At 40.9% G+C, this 17,239-nt stretch overlaps 1 protein-coding gene across 3 annotated transcripts in view; it reads right to left on the bottom strand.

Moving 5' to 3' along the window:
- The window catches only part of LOC104568994 (proline-rich protein 5), a 68,232-nt gene that overhangs the window by 23,480 nt on the left and 27,513 nt on the right, over positions 1-17,239 (bottom strand). For all 3 annotated transcript variants that reach the window (XM_088531728.1, XM_088531726.1, XM_088531727.1), the window contains exons 3-7: positions 15,178-15,258; positions 9,038-9,086; positions 8,252-8,309; positions 4,633-4,724; positions 2,698-2,838 (exon numbers count right to left, since the gene is read on the bottom strand). In XM_088531728.1, coding sequence (XP_088387854.1) covers positions 2,698-2,838; positions 4,633-4,724; positions 8,252-8,309; positions 9,038-9,086; positions 15,178-15,258 — 421 coding nt within the window. The remainder of the gene's footprint in view (positions 1-2,697; positions 2,839-4,632; positions 4,725-8,251; positions 8,310-9,037; positions 9,087-15,177; positions 15,259-17,239) is intronic.

The raw sequence follows: 17,239 nt of genomic DNA on the forward strand, positions 1-17,239 counted from the left end.
TGGGGCTTCTGGCACAGTGTGGCCCCTGAGCAAGCAACAGATGTGTGTAACATGCACTTGCTCTGCACTCCGACACAAGTCAATGAAATCATGCTGAAATTTTGCTGGAACCAATTTGACTACCCACGTTCAGGTAAAGTGTGCTTGGTTGGATCAGCAGCAGTTGGATCCTGAATAAAGCTCAAGGATTGTTACAGCTTCTGTTCCCTCTTTCTCCTTATAAGCCCTCTTCTCCTCCATAAGAAAAGCATCTTCTTCTGACAAACTGACAGAGATCTACCCCTACATGATGACAAGCTAACACATGATTAATACCACTTGTACTCCGCATTAGTGAGAAAGTCTACTGCTTTTTCATCCAGCCTAACAGGACAGACTGGTGCCCGTTAGTATGTGACCCTGATCTGAGGCTACAGCTGCTGCCTGGAACCAGATGACCTACATTTGAGTGATGCAACCACTGCGTGAAGCCGTGCAGGGCCAAAGCACGGCTGGCTTGGCGTCAGGATCAACACTTCCTCAAGGGTCAACACGACCAGACACACCTTCAAGTCATGGGAAGCCACTGCAATGTCCCTGAGTTTGCTATGGAAGAGATATCCACGGTAGACAGAAATAGGGATTAGACAGAGCCCACACCAAGACCTCTTCACTCAGTGCGGGAAACCCACACACGCAAGATCACCACGTGTTTCTGGACAGCTGAGTTGCACTCTCAGCTCCAGCCCTATTCACACATTGACTTAATCTCAAGGAAATTCCATTATTACACAACAAATGTATAATTTTTGCCTTTGATTAGCCTTAAATTTGACAAAAAGTCTCAGCTATGAAACCCAGCTAATTGACTAACACTACTAAGCATGCAACTAGCTCATTCCCAGAACATTTTCTGCCCCTTGACTGTAATTTCCATTAGCTTTTAAGCCTCAAGCTTGGCAGAGCTATTACCAAGAAAGGACTTTCATCATCAGGTTCTCCATTATACAACTGCACGTAACACATGCAGAAATAAACACCCAGGGCCAAGCTGCCTCTCACATTATTATTGATTTCCATCAGCAGTCTTGCAACGAGAATGGATTTGTCCTTTCACTCTAATTTGGCATCTGCCTTGTTAACGCATCCAGTTGCTGGAGAAAGCAGATTTGCCATGAAATTGTTTGCTGTAGAAACTGATCCTGGCAAGTGGCTTCATATCAGCTCCTATGAATTTCCTAAATCAGGAGACTATTTAATTCACCAGATCATATCACCTGATCATAGCTAGTACAGATTCTTTTGAAAAGAAAGTTTAAATAAGCCAAGAAACCTCCACTACCACAAAACTAAGGAGATCTGTCAGCAGCGACACTTCTGAACCCTGATTTCAAAAAAGCAAATTACCTAAGTCTCCAAGAAGGGATCAGGTCTGATAGACCACCTTCCTGTGATTAAGGTTTTCATGATGGTGCTCTCTAATGTGGAATCTCTGGCGTCTATTAGCACAGTTTACTTCACAGCTCAATTACGTGAATTCTTTGATGTCTCATTATGCAGTTAAGCCCATACTCCATTTTCTCCCCGAGGCTCCTCTGCTCTCTCCAGACACTAATTTCCATGAAGCTCACAGGAACTTAATATCTCTGAGATAGCTGTCACTGCGCCACAATCAGCCAAGTTTCAAGAAGCATTTGGGCAGAGGGAGGTTTGGGAGAGAGAGATAAGGGGGCAAGCAGGCAGTGCCTAAGTATCTTTTCGGAGAAATCTAGCTTAAACACACCATTATACACCCCAAAACATGTGGACTGTGATAGCAAGGCTGAACTATCCTTTCTTGATCCAGCAGAGATAATCTTATTCCTTGCTCCATTTTCATCACTGGCCTTTGGATTACTCAGTCTTCTAAAACTAATCCAGATGCAGTACCACTTTGCATGATGATGATGAGCAAAGTGACTTTAAGAGTGAGAAACTATATTCTTCTACTTGCTCTGAAGCTGTTTTTTTATAATAGTAATAAAAAAATCACCATTCAGGAAACTCTCAGCTTTTCTCACTCCTTAGAATTCCACTCCAGGCTCTCTCCCTCCCTCTGCTTCATCCCCCTTCTCCTCAACACACACTCATGCTTGTCTTTCTTTAATTAAGAATATATTTTCTTAAATGTGCTTTCTGACTGCATTTCCTCTTTTTGTTTCTCCTCACTACTGTTAAACAAAGTAACATTGAAAGAAAATATCAACATCTAATCTCGTACCTTTTTATCTCAACATTTTTGATATAATTTAATCATAGTGCCTGAAAATATGGTTATGATACAACCACAAATTGCATATTCATTTTGTTGCCTACACCAGCTGTGAATCTTCGTGCCCCAAATAACTAGTGCTGCAACACCCAATATTTAATGGAAGTCCTGCTGTTACCACAAGGATTGGCCTTCTAGAAAAATTCAGTATTTTGCAGCCTGCAGTTGCAAAAATATTTTTTTATTCTCAATAGATTTATTCTCAAATCCCCTTGATCTTAAGGAATGTTATCTAAGAGTCTATTTCTAGATATGATGGGGACAACATTTAATTGCATGGAAGACCTGCTGTTCTGGGGAGAAGTTTCCAAAAGGGGCTCAATATCAGAGGCTACTTTAGAAGATTTGAGCAATGCAGGAGGGAAAGACGGATAAAGAAAATCATCTGAGAAAAATAATAAATTTACCTGGAGTATTAACAGCATCTGGATAATAGAAGGTGGAACTCTGGCTCTGGAACGTGACAGCGCATCATCCAATTTAATATTGAGGGTAATGATATTCCTAAAGTGCAGAAGAGCCAGCTGCCGAACGGAGGGTTCCTTCCCCTTGGAAAGAGAGACACAACAAAAATGGATTACGAACTGTGTAAAAAAGAATGTCAAAACGCCAAGTCAAAATTCTTTCCTCTACTTCTGAAGGACTACCAGAAGAGCAAACATGAATGCAAAGCAGAGGCAACATGACAAAGGACAAAAACAGCCCACAAACACTCACCGTGAATTTGTTTGACTTGACAAAGACCAAGTGCATATTTACCAAGAAAAACTGATCTCAACTATGAAGATAGTGAGGGATTGAAGGGGAATCTTACCTGAGTGCAGAATATTCAAGAACATTTTGTATTTATTTCATATGCAATAAAATTAATAGAAAATAAAAAAAAAAGGTAGAGTTGAATTTTAAGTGACGGCTGGGCATTTGCTCTTTAGATTATGTTAGGAATCATGGCCAAAGTCTGCCTAGAATCTTCCTTCCTTCCAGAGTTTGGAAAATTTCAGCATAAGGCAAGAACAGAGGTAAAGTTTCATCTACGTTTTCAAAGACATCTTTTTCCAACAAAAGAATCACATCTCACTGAAAAAAGTCTCCTCTGAAGAATATGGCGCTAGCTCTGCCTGTGGAGATTAACACCGCTTGCCTTACATCTGCTGCGGAGTTGTAAAACTATTCCAGTTGCTGGGATCAGGCCTTATTCCTTCGATATATGTGGCTGTAAATGTATATTCTTGCCTGCATTTCTGAGTACTGCCAGCCAAATATTTACCTTTCTGGAAGGCCTGGCACCCAGCTAATGTTGACTTCTCTTAATTTAGAATAAAATCGTCCGACACTCCCACCACTTCTTTTCACTTAGAGTAATTATTTATACTGAGGTAAAGAAAATCCCAAACGTGCTTAAACCAGTAGTGAATGGTATTTCTGAGAGCGTACAAGCACAAACTGTGCTTAGAACATAAGGCACCTAGACCCATTTGAAATTACATAGGGCTTGGGGCTTACTCCCTCCAGGCTCCCCTGAAAATTCAGGCTATTATTTCCACTTACAGGATGAGGAGTCTTGTGTTGCTGCATTATTTTCAAAGGCTCAGAAACATGGTCGTGAAAAAGAGGTATTGGTGCAATTTTCAAAAACATCTAAGTGAGTTCTAGTTCAGATAAGGGTTTTTGAAATCATGCTGAAATATTATTAAGTAGACTGGAATTTAGATTAGGTGGCACTTATAAAAAATCTAGCCCAGTGTTCTAATGGGTTTTCAATATCCTCCTCTTTCTACTGTTTTAGATGACATAACACAAGTCAATGGGTCATCCAGTCCTGTACGTCTTTACATCTCTTCTGATTCTAAAACAGAGCTACAACTTTGCCACAGAATTAAGATCTCATGCTTGCAATTACTTACAGATGGAAATGGTATTGGTAACAACTGGACAACTAATTTAGGCATAAAGTTCACTTGGAAAAATGCAAAAATGTTTACAAAGTTTCTTCAAACACACTGAAGTCAACACAGCTGCACTTATTTCACTGTGCACATATTTCAGTGTATTGTTCATATCCTCCTTATTCCTTTTAGCTCGAGTCCTTCTGACATAAGGACAATCTATCCTCTCTGTACACTCCTCCTATTTTCAAAGTTCCCTTTCATCGTTTTCAGCCAGGCACTTTCAAGCCAGGTTGCCTTAATTAACTTCTTTGCATAACATGACTACACAGAACAGCAGCACTGGGAAGTTGGCCAAGGCAGAAGCAGTTAAGGATTGCATCAATCTGTTGATGAACCAGTAAAGCTGCTTCTTCCAGTTTTTCAAGATTCTATAGTAACAGAGTAAGTTTTCACCTGCACAGGATAGAAAATAGCCTGAAGCATGGGCAGGACATCACTGAAGAAAAAATCCCAGGTTTCAGCTAAGGTATCCAGTAGTTTCTGCCCTGCAAAAACACAGAACAAACTGGTCATTAGTTTAGGTTATCATCAGCTAACTACAAAGACTAAGAAACACAGGAAATGATGCAAATCTGCTAGTTGTTCACCAAGATGAATCATTTACCAGATACTTTTAGTAGTATGGGATTTGTATTCCTTTTGGGATATCAGATTGGTGTCTTTTGGAGGCAGATGCGTCAGCCAGAGATCTTTGGGAGAGGAATTGGGACTAAGGAGCTGAAGGTTGGCTTCCCACCCCTGCTGCCCCAGCTGGCCTGGGTGACTTGGGCACGGTGATTTCTGTCCCTGCACACCTAATCTGACTGTGGATGGGGAAATTTCCACTACGCCTCCACCAGCAGCTATTACGGAGATAAATACATGAGGCATTCAGATAAGACAGTATAGCTTATCGGGTAGCAAATTCATTATCCATGAGTCAGGATCAGCATGGTATCAGAATCAAATATTATCCTTAATATTTGTATTATACTATTACTTAGGGCCCCAGCCAGGGAGCATTTCTTCCTAGTTTTGCACACAAACATACAGAAACAGATTGGCAAGACAGCATCTACAATCGAAGGCAGTCGAGTACTGATCTTTATGACAGGGTACTTGATCTTGCTGCATTTTTTAAGTGCCTGACAAATAGCACCAGTTTTGGCATGTCTGCAGCTCTTGAATTACTCTTGAGTGGATGGCGCTAAATGCTTCCAGTGACAAACCTGAATCACCAAGCTACACTGCAGCTGCTGGCTTGTGACCTACTCCAAGGTTGTTGCTTCTGCATCATCGGGGTGGGATCCTCTCTTACATACTCATGCACGGGACTAAGTAAAAAATATCCTGTCAGCTTCTCTTTTTAATTCGTCTTAAATTAGTTCTAGTGAACTACAGGGAACACACAAGGAACTGTGTCCAAAATTTCCTAGCAGTAGTAATAGCAGTAATAATAATAAATACTGTTGCATTTATGGACAATATGCTAGAAGTTTTTCAAAGACAGAAATCTTGCTCACAAGAAGGACTCTAGCTAATCTAAAGCTTGAGGGCAGAATTTAAAAGAGTTAAATACATTAGTTACTCATAAGTTGAAGCTAAATTGAAACCAACCCCTGGAACATATTTGGCTCCAAAAGTGGGTGCTGAACACTTAGAATTTTGGTCCTTCTGAAATTTTTCTCTTAGAATTGCATGAAGTCAAATTGCCCTGTTGGGATAAATATGCCTTTACTGTAGCACATTCCTCTCATCCTGTGGGCAGTTTGTTTTGTTAAGTGATGGATTTCTGTGCAGCAGCTCAGAAAGGCTGCACAGTTAGCTGTTTTTTGCCAGGCAGGCCTATTCCTGTGGGCTGTGCAAAAATCCCTAGAGTCTGTAGACGATCAGCATCTTTCACACAGAGGAATGTGACTTCTGGGTACGGTCAAGAATAGGTTTGTTTTATTGTCAGACAAAGATCCCTACGCTTGCCATAAGTACATATTGCATTCAAGGAAGCTGGGGACATCTAAATGCTCATTTTATTGAAGCACAAGTACAGCACTGGGAGGGGACCCCTGCTTGGACAGGAATTCCCAGGATTTCCATGCTCCCAACTTTACTTCAGTACTTTAGAGGTCCAAACTATGGGGCCAGCAAATACAGGAGGAACCCTGCAGTGATGGCACCTTTGCCTCCAGCCTGAGAGAGACACATCCATCAGCCACGCTGTGAGAAGCCTGAATCTAAACCCTAAATTACAGCTATCTTTCTAAAACTTCCCAGTTTTGGTGAGTTGACACTTGCAAGAAAGCACTTGGAAAATACATGACCAATTTAATCATCACATCACCAGCAATTCTGATCGTATTTTAAGGGGGTGCCAGAAGAGGATACACTGAATTCAAAACCAAAATAAACTTTAACAGCTTGCTGAAACTTTATTTTTGCTAAACATGCTCCTATATTTGAAAGTGGCCTTCCATTTCAGTTTTTGTTCTCAGCTTTGATTTCAAATATTAGAGGCAGTATTTTGATTTTCAAGCTGATAAAAATAGAAGAAAAGGGGGTAGGAATGTAGCGGTTTCCTGGATTTAATTTGTCAATATGACACTTGAAAGACAACTTCCTTTGTCATTTGCGAAGCAGCTGTGAAGGCCTTGCAGGCCTCAGCTCCCCTTGTGCTCTCCAAGCACAACTCCAACTGTTATTTTATATAATTGAGGAATTCTGTGTTCAGCTTAGAAGAGTTTGAGTACTTGAAATGTGAAATTTGGGCTCTTTTTTGCTGTGTTCAGGGCTATTTTCTTTTCATCAGAAAACGCGGGTCCCAGAGCACCATCTTAATCCAAGCAGATGTCCCGTCAGTAAGGAAAGGTCACAGTTAAGATTTACAGATAGCTACAACTAAGGGAAATGGTTGTCTCCAGGCTAGTGCTAACACAGTATATTTAGACTAAGCGGAATTATAACTGTGGCCCTCAAAGCTAAAGGAAAGCTACATTTCTTTAAAATCATCTCAGACTCCCCCTAAAGATCCTCAAATTATTTACACGTACAATCATCTTATGAAATATTCAGACATCTTTTCGCTCACTGACAACGCATAGCTACATCTAGGACAAAATAATGTATTTAATAGCACATCTAAATGCCATACAGTAGCACAGGACATGAAACGAGGGTGATTGCAATGCTGGAAGTGACTCAAGCAGGATGTATTTGCCCATATTAAAATTCTACTTATGCACTGGCTTTAGCACATGTGGACAGTACTTTCTTTCTGCGTTTAGACAGTCTCATTAAAAAAAACTAACCCAGCTTAGTGTCTTTTGCAGCATTCGCACTAACAAGGAGGGGAATGAGTGGAGCAACAAGAATATATTTAGTGCAAGCAATAACTGTATCAGTCTGGAGTGATTTCTCACATTTCTCTAGATTTGCACAAATCCACATAAAAAAGTAGAAAGTGATCAATACTCTCAACTTCAGCCACTGTATTATTTCTTTTTTAATTTGGACTTTACCACTTTGAATATAAAAGGAATTTTCTTGTTGCTTACTTCCACACATTGACACCTCCATAAGCTGCAGACTGACAAATGGGGCCTTGGCAGTGAAACAAGTCCTTTTCTGGCCTCATTAATGAGTGCATGAATCCAGAATAATGCTAAAAAAAATGAGCACAGCATTATTCTGGACTTGACCAGACACTTTACCTAACTGAGACTGCAGCCCTCAGATTTTTTTTAATTAAGATATTTCACTCTCCTCTTCCACTTTTCCTTAAGGCTATAATTTGAGCTACAGAAAGCGCCCAAGCTGGAGGCAATCTTTCCCTTATATTTCCTAGCTGCTGCACTAAGCAATCACCTCTCCTTGATGAAAGCCAATGGGAACATTAAGGCAGGATAGGACAATAGATTGCAGGAATAAATTGATATAATTAATGCATAATCCAGGGAATTGGGTGAAAACAGCGTCACTGCCTTGAGGATGCTTTTGCATCTGTGACAGACATAGATAGCCATGCTAAAATCCAAATTACCTTCATAAAACCGGATCTTGTCCCTTAGGATCACCATGCCTTTTGTAAGCAGCTGATTCTGTAAATAAAACATAAATTGCCTTTACTCAGTTCTATACTTCCCTGCAGCCATAATATTTAACATTTTATTCTTCCTTAACATTCAAAAACAGAGGCCTTTCATTTTAATAACCAATTAAACAACTGTTCCTCCCTCATCCATCACACTTAAATCCCTTGGGACCCTTGTGAAAGGATGATGTAACTAACTGCCTAACACTTGCAGAACACAGCCCCTGTTCTGAGGTACACAGAGGGTTTTACAGCCTTCAAACGACTGACCCACACAGCACATAGCATATAGCATACTTATTTGAGTAGAAGGAATACTGTATTTTAATAGACAATGTTTACTGATTGCTAGATGGCTTTCCTATTTGCTACACTGCACTAAACTTAACAGGTTTATTCAGTAGCTTAAATTTTAAAGCTAAAAGAAAATGTCTGGAACCCATCAAAAGACAGCAATTTCCTACAAAACCCATTGGCTCCATAAATCTATTCCACTGGTTGAATTTTCATTATCTAACTATATACATACATATATACATGCATATATACATATATAAATTCCAAATTTGATCACTGCAGAAATGACACACAGGGCCTAATGCAGACCACAGAAAAAACAGTGGAAATCTTCAACTGATTTCAAAGGGTTCCAGAGGAGCATTTACACTGGATGAAACAATTTTGCTGGTAGCTTATTAAAAATGAATAATTCAGTGAAAGAAAACACATGCCTACCTGTAGATATTCAGTGAAAAAGGATCCCAGTTCTGTTTTCAATAATTGCCTGTATTAAGAGGAATAAGAAAAGGACCTATGTAATCAACAGATCATCATAAAGATGAAGCACATGGAAAAGGAGAAGTCAGCGACAGCAAAATATCTGCATGTGAACATAGCCTGACAATAAAGTGTAACCAGAAGCGTAACAAATGGGTTAGGAACGCCGAGCATCTCAGCCAGCACTTCTACGTGTTGCAAAAATACCCGCCCTGCTTTTAGATGGCCCAGTTGGGCAGAAATACAGATTTGACAGAGACAGATCCTCTTCACAAGCTCCGAGCTACCCTGCTTGGCCAGCGCCCCGCGCTCCAGGCGCGGGACAGCCCCTTGTGCTCCTGCCAATGCGCGGGGACGCGTGAGCACCGCGCACGCAGCTCCTCCGAGAGGTGCCCGCGGGTGAGTGATCTCTGCCCCGCAAAACTTCAGAGCTGTGACAAAACGCATCGGGAAACCCGAAACATGATGATATGTTTGCGGATTTTGTCACAGACCGGAACCTTGCAGAATCCGAGCCAGCTGAAGTTTCGTAAGGTTTTAGTGGAAAAGCAAATGGAAATTTAAGCATTTAGCTCTGTATTTAGTTCTCTGCACTAAACAAACAAACAAAAATCCTAATCTGACAACAACTCACATGCAGCAAAATTCCGACAATTCAACAACTGATTTCAAGCAGATTGCCAGGCTCCAACGCAGTACCTGGACAAAACTCACTGCACTGCTGAAGAGCTGTTGGTCAGTTATAACTCCCATGTTGGATGCTAGATGTTTAGCACTTCCCTGCACCAAGGTCATCATTATGCACCTACATGAGAGCTCAGACCTTATAAAAATGTGGCCTCAGCTCAGTTTTCTGAACACTTGCACATCTGGCCTAGAGCTCCTTTCAAAATCTGTCTCTTTACAGCCATCTCAGGTACCCATAGGAAGCGAGCTAAAACTCTATTTAAAAGCTATGAAATTTATGTTTTAAAACTATTTAATCTAAATCTAGAATCTGTTTTATTAAATCTAAATCTACTTAAAATGTATTCATATTTAAAATGCATACATCTATTTATTTAAAAACTATTTAAGATACACTTTGATTAGGCCACCAAACACTGTGATCAGTTGTGTAGTTTTCCAAAACATATAATTGGTGTATGTCATCATGTATCTCTCAGAGTTTCATCTTTCAAATAAATCCACCATCTTGAGATCTTGATTCATCATCTCGATATCTTCTGACAAGGAGAAAATGGCCATCCTGAATGAGGCCAAAATACAGTATCTTGTTCATTTACCAATACAGTTTGACCCCACAGCCCTTTTCATGGCATTGTTTCAAATAAATAAATAAATAAATGAAATAACCAAACACTACCCAATACTTCATGCCCTCAACCTTTGTTTAAGCTTTGACCCTTTCCACAAATAAAGACCTCTCTAGAGCCTGGATTCCTCTGAGCCTTCATCAGGTGACTTCCAAATACCAAATTCCCTTTCTGCACTTCAGACCCTACTGCTAATTCCCAGCACTGACATCGGGAAATAGAAGACGAGGCTCCGTTTAGCTGCTGCCTATCCCTTCGACAAACCCAAGCCCACCAGGTTTCCACTTTCCAGCTCTGAACGAACCAAGCACCAGGCCTGTAGCTAATTCTGTGCACTGGGCTGCGTCGCACCAAGCAGCAGCACAGACGCATCAGCATCTCCGTCTGCAGGGCAGAACTGACAGCACAATTAGTGCCTCTGGCTCTTTCAACCCCTAATAATGCAGATAGATACTTCATGTTTCCTTAATTAATTTCTAGCGAAATAGTGAGGCCCTCGGACTGCATTATAATACCAGTGTTACAAAATCATGATGTTCTCAGTAACCATATTCCCAGCAAAACTGGATCCAGTACACTGCTTGCATTTTCATCCTTGCCTGATGTCCTTTAACAAAAACTAGTAGTGTTGTCATCTACCCAGTTCTGGATAATTCTGATTGCTAAATAACTTCCTCTAGATATACAGGTATCAGTGGTGCAAACCAGGTGAAAAACTGATTAGAGCAAAGGAGGATTCCTCTTCAGATAGGGGACCAGATTTTAAGTGCATCTGATTTTGCTGACAGCTCCTTTGTGCTCTTATAACACTGCCATCCACTGATATTGGGTCTTCATTGTCTATTTAATGACTTCATAAATTAAGGTGATAACTTCCTGTTGCTGCTTCTTTGGTTCACCTTGAAATTAACTCTTGAAGCATTATTCAAGAAATAATAACAGAAAGTCTAGCACTGCATATATCTGACTTTATTAGCTATTAGATTATAGAGCAAAATGAAAAGAAGTGGTTTTACTGGGGCTGAACTCTTGATACAAAAGAGGAAATGGCAGTAAAACGTGCTTTGTCTGCATCAAGCCAATATTCTGAAACTCAGGAGAGAGGCAGCTATAAATATGTATTAGCCTTAATACAGGACATCCTGCTTCCTCTGTGTCTCCCTAGCCTTCTTTTTCTTCCCTAGTTTTCAAATAGCTTTGAATTAGCTGCATTGTAAAAAAGGAAAACATTACAAATCCTAATAAGCTTCTTGCCCAATCCCCAGTTAAACTACACGGCAAAGGCTCAGGATAAGTTACATACTGGTCAGACACTGGTGACAATCTCTGTTATCAGAACATCTTCTCTCCTCACCACCTTGCTGTGCTCCACTAGCCTTAGCTTGAGCACAGATATTCAGGATCAACAGCAATATGAAAATCACATATCCATTTTTACTGGTAGAAGGGCTTCCCAGACTGCATGTAACCCCATATTTAAGGCCACTTTCTAATGCTAGAGTTACACAATGCCAGAGAGCATTGGTGTAAATGAGACTGGGTTATTTTTGTTCTATGCTGCAGTATTTAGATACTGTAATGAATGTCAAGCACAGTGGGTTATTACATTTTTGATATATGCTTGCAATTTTAGTTATAACTTATTCCAGCCCCAGGAATGCCCGCCCTTTTCCCCTTCTGTCTCTATGTTGGCTGTGCATTGGGTTTTGTGACATCCTAACATCTCTCCTGTACAAGAGGACCCAAATGAAAACTTTCAATTAGACGGTATAAATTTTTTGCCTTGGATGAGGGGGAATCAATTCTGGGTTTTGTCATTTCGATCATTACAGAAATTTTAGAGAGGAGTAATTCATAGATCATGGGATGAAAGCAAAACCTACCAACCAACTACTAACCAACCAAACAAATCCCCTATATTCCTATTCCTGCAACCCTACCCCTGCGGAGCAGACAACGATCTCATTATAGCAGTGCTATATTGGAATCGCATAAACACACTGTACAGCAAACGTTTATTTTTTGTCTCCCTTGAGGAAAGAGCGGAAGAACAGATCACATGTTTGGAGAGGAAGAGGCACCTGTGCTTTTGTAAGCCAAAACGAAAGCAGAAGGAAATGTCGTGCATACATGTGTACCCCACGATCACTTAGTAAATAACCCGTGCAGAAATAAGTAGAGCAAAAAGCCTCTCGATCTGTGTTCAGAAAATGAAGTCATGTATGTAAGTATTTGCACATGCATGAAAAAAGTAGTTGAATATATATGACATTAACAAGTCAAAGTGAAGATATGCCACTATTGCAGACAGAACATTGCTGAAATACTAGTATTTAGTCTGTGAGTCAACTTAGAGGTTCAAGGTTTGGTTATGAAAACCATCCCAGAATCTGCTCTAGTTAAACGGATAAAACAAAATAGCTTATTTTACTCTCCATTAAAAAAAAAGTCTTCAGTATCAGCCATTTACCTGAAGATTTACACACTCCAATTTTGCTCAGTTGGAAAAAGCAAGTAGATGTTCCTTTTTATTTAGGTACCTGCTGAAAATGTGCATCTAGAAAAATTGGAGGGCAAATACATATTGTTTCACCTCTTAAGTCATATCTATGAATCTGATATTTTTTGCATTAAATAATAATATTAACACAAAGAAACTACTTTGAATAAAATAGCAACAGCAGCAACTTAGGTATTTTTGATACATGTGAAATCAGTAATTTCTTTTTAAGTTTTGAATTGAAGTGAGGAAAAAGGACCTCAGTTGTAAATAGCCAGGAGTACTAGAAAGGTTAATGCCTGAAGTCAACCATGAAATGTAGCAAGCAGAGGGAGTACAGTTTTTGAACAGCAGCTGCAGCTGGACGTGTGAACAAACACGCTTAAAAATACCACTGCTACGGTTTCCTCTTACGACAGATCTCCCAGCTGTCTGCCCTGTCCTCTTAGTCCACTTGCAGCTTTCTCATTTTCATTTGTTTGTATGAATAACCATCAAGCGGGATACTCACAGGGAACCTTTGGAAAACAAACTCCATGCAGAGGAAGGACAGCGTTTGGTAGTAAATGGGAAGGATGCTCGGGCCAAGCTGGATGTAAGAGGAAAAAACCCACTAAGTGGCAGAAAGGCTGCTGTGGTTTTAGTCTGGCCAGGGTTATGCCTTGGATGCCTAATTTGTGAGAGCAGCTCTCTAGCACTATATGCATATGTGTGTGTATATACATATATATATATATATATATACATACAGCCTTGTATCTCATTTAATTAACTCTACAGTGAGGGTGATCGAGCACTGGAATAGTGAAGTCTCCTTCTCTGGAGATCTTCAAAACCCACTTGGATGCAGTCCTGTGCCACGTGCTCTAGGTGACCCTGCGTGTGCAGGGGGGTTGGACTAGATGACCTCTAGAGGTCCCTTCCAACCTTAAGCATTCTATGATTCTATGATACATACACATTTTTTTTTTAATCCAGGTAAACAGAAGCAAAATCTGGTCACGATTCACCAAATAACATCTATCTTCTATTTGCTCGTCCGTATAAGATTGTGTTTGTCTCTGTGGCACCAGCAGAAAACTCCTATTCCTCTCCTGCCTCTCCTCAGCAGGCAGGCATCCTGAGGCAGACACATTGGGCCAGGAAATCTCAGCCCAACAGGACAATTCCTCATCATTCAGACAAAGCTGGAGAATCCAAACTCTCTTACAGCAATAATGATCAACCATTATTCCAATAACTAACTCAAAGTGATTGATGGATCACGCTCACTGACAGTCACCCCAGAAAAGCTCTTCTTTTGTATCTGTCATCTTCTCCCAGCTGAAGAATGAGTTTATTTTAATTCAAAAAAGAGAAAGGGAGAGAGAAAGAGTTCACAGGCCATATGTCATCTCTGACATGGACATCTCTGAAGACATTTCTATAGCGAAAGGAACCTGGCAGGGCTGGTGCTTTCTGGGTATTCTATGGATTTTGTCAGACGGGCTGATCCCAGCTGCAGTGGGAACAAGTGTCAGGGAAAGGGAATCACTGAGCCTCTTACCTGAAGATTGCTAGGAAATATATTAAGCTGTGTATCTTTTGGAGTGCTTCTTCAAATTGTGATAGTTTATTCTTCAAAGTGCTGGGACAAGTTGTCAAAAGGAAACAAGCTACCTTTGGCCTTGTCAGCAACAGGGAGTTTAATAAGCAATAATATGTGCTCTAATAAGCACTAATACCTAAAGTGCTGTAAATCCAGATACCACTTTAGCTCTTGATAGTATCTGCATCTGTAACTTAAATGACTTTTTGCCCTTTTTTTTTTTAAGAAAAAATACACCATTTTTTAGCTCAGTCTCTGTTTATTCGGTTACAAACACCGTTTCAGCACTGTATGAGGAAGAAACGGGAACCTGAAGTTGTGTTTTCCAGATTATCATGCTGACAAGACAGCTGTATAACATCTCTGGTGTATTCTGCCTGCATAGAAGGAGAAGCTAGACATGAAGGATCTGAAGCCAGGACTTCCTTCTGCATCATGTCACAGCTGGGAGGCTCTACAACCTCCATGGGTGTCAGGGATGATTCCCAGAGCTAGGCCTAGCAGCTAGGGAAAGGACTAGGTGTTGACACACATAAACGACAACTATTCATGAAAACCCAGTCAACGCTACTGCTTCAAATGCATTCCACCAGGAAAGAAATATTGCTGTAGAAATCTATGAGCACGAATGCTAACAAAATCTACTGTGCAAGCTGGCTAATAATATTCTGGTAATGCCAGCAGAGCCACTCACCTGACTCCTTCATTGAGGTTGTAGAGCTCATGGTCCGGGAGACCTTTCCGCTGGAACACTGCTATTACTCCATTATGGATACTGAAAGAGGAAGTGAGGAGACGTCAGTACCTGGCTATGTTTGAGGAAGGTATCATGTCCAGGATAAGCCAAACATCTCTTTCCAGAAGACTCTTAAGACCTTTTTAAAAGTTGTAGGTGATTTCTAGTACGGCACCTCAGATAAAGTCAAAGTCATCATTTTTAAAGTCATCATGGAATTACTCTCCAGAAAACAGACACCGTTTTGGAAAACCATTTCTTTTTGATATATTCCAGCTTGAGAACATCAGAAGTTACACCTCAAATATCAGGCATCTCAGAAAACGTAAGCTCATGTATTTTAAGTAAAATAAAAGTCTCACTACAGAAACAATTAACCACTTCACTATGAGATCAGTGATGACGTTTTTCACCCTGTTGGCATATGCTTGTTTGAACTATGGTTAGGTGACTTTCTAACAACTTATCGGCATTTATCAAGTCTGGACACTACGTATAAAGTTCAATGCACAAACACAGCATTCCTTTACTAGGACATGGTTAGTGGAGCTTAACAAGAATGATTAGTTCTTTAAAAATCTGAAAAAGAAAAATAGACAATGTACACTTTTAAGGGTAATATATTCATTCTCTCAACCACTTCCCGAAGAGAAATAATAAAAAGAGGAGTGAAGTTTACCACAGAATTGATCACAAGGCCTGCTTACCATCATCATTCATTCATTTCTCAAAGATTTATGCTATGGCTGTGCCTAGAGGGAAAGCCAAACTGAGCTGAAAGAGCAAGGGATCTAGAGCTTCTGCAGTGGAGACATCAGTAGAGGAGGTGACGGGCCAGGCCTGGGCACAGTGGAGCTCTTCCAACCATCTGCCCTGCTCAACTGCTCCTTTTTCATTTTCAAAGCCATTTGTAACCGTTCTCTAAGCAGACCCTGCTTGGAGGCGGTGATTTTCTGCTGCACTCAGTAGCAACTCAAGGCAGGATGAGGACAAAATTCCCCACTGCAACAGCGTGAAGTCACTTATCCAACACTCTCGCTGTGGCATCTGGCTCCCAGCCCTGTGAATCCTAGGATGCCAAACAGCAAAAACCTGCCAGGTGTCCTGTGCTGTTCAGGACAGTCCCATGGGTTTAACAAGACTGCACCTCCAAGGGTTGATGAAATGAGCATGTGCTTCAAGATCAAGCTCTGAAATACTTTTCCAGAATTAGGGATCTAAAATAGTAGGAGGAAATAGAAGTCTCCTTTCTCTTCCCCAACCTAGTGCTGTCTTTTATAGCTTCACACCAGATTTCAGCTTTGATTCCTCCAGAAATAAGACTCATGTAGCCCTTCCATCTGTCAGTTAATCCCTGTTCCTCAGCTCAGTTTCTACCACATTTGACTTCAGAACCGAAGTCCCCAAAACATCAAGTTCTTTTGTGTCTCAGCTGGAGTGGGAGAAGTCCCCTCAGTGATTCACCTGCAGCGGGGTGAGCTCAACCTTTCTTAGCCACACAGATGTCTAGCTCCTAGGCACTGCTACAAGAAAGCAGGCTATATCAGCCCCACTGCTCATACAAGCACTACCAACTTCTAATACAGTGCGTTTTCTTAACTAAAGTGACCATTCATATCACTGGAAGTGATTATCTTCTGCCTGCCTCTGTTACCTCACTTACAATATAAAGATGACACTACAGTATTTTGTGAAATATCTTCAGATAATCCAAACTGTGCTGTGCATCTCCTCCCAAGGTTTTTCCAGCGACTCCACAATCCTGTTCTTCTGAGCTCTGCAATGGCCTCCCCAATCATGCTGTGCTGGAGCCTAATAAGATGCAGCAACAAGCAGCTTTTGAGCCCTGGAAAGAGAAACCTGGGCCAGATTTGCCTGTCTTGAAGGAGGCCAGGATTTGGGTTTGGCCTGTCTTGTGAAGAAGAGCCGAAGGCGAGTTTGCTTCAGCAGAAACCTAGCACAGAAAGCCGGGGTCCCACAGGCAGGGGAGCTCCGCAGGGCTCGACCGCATCCGGCAGCG

The sequence above is a fragment of the Tinamus guttatus genome, unplaced genomic scaffold (genome assembly GCF_059628265.1).
Source record: "Tinamus guttatus ecotype Peru unplaced genomic scaffold, ASM5962826v1 Tinamus_guttatus_pri_ptg000427l, whole genome shotgun sequence".
NCBI lineage: Eukaryota > Metazoa > Chordata > Aves > Tinamiformes > Tinamidae > Tinamus > Tinamus guttatus.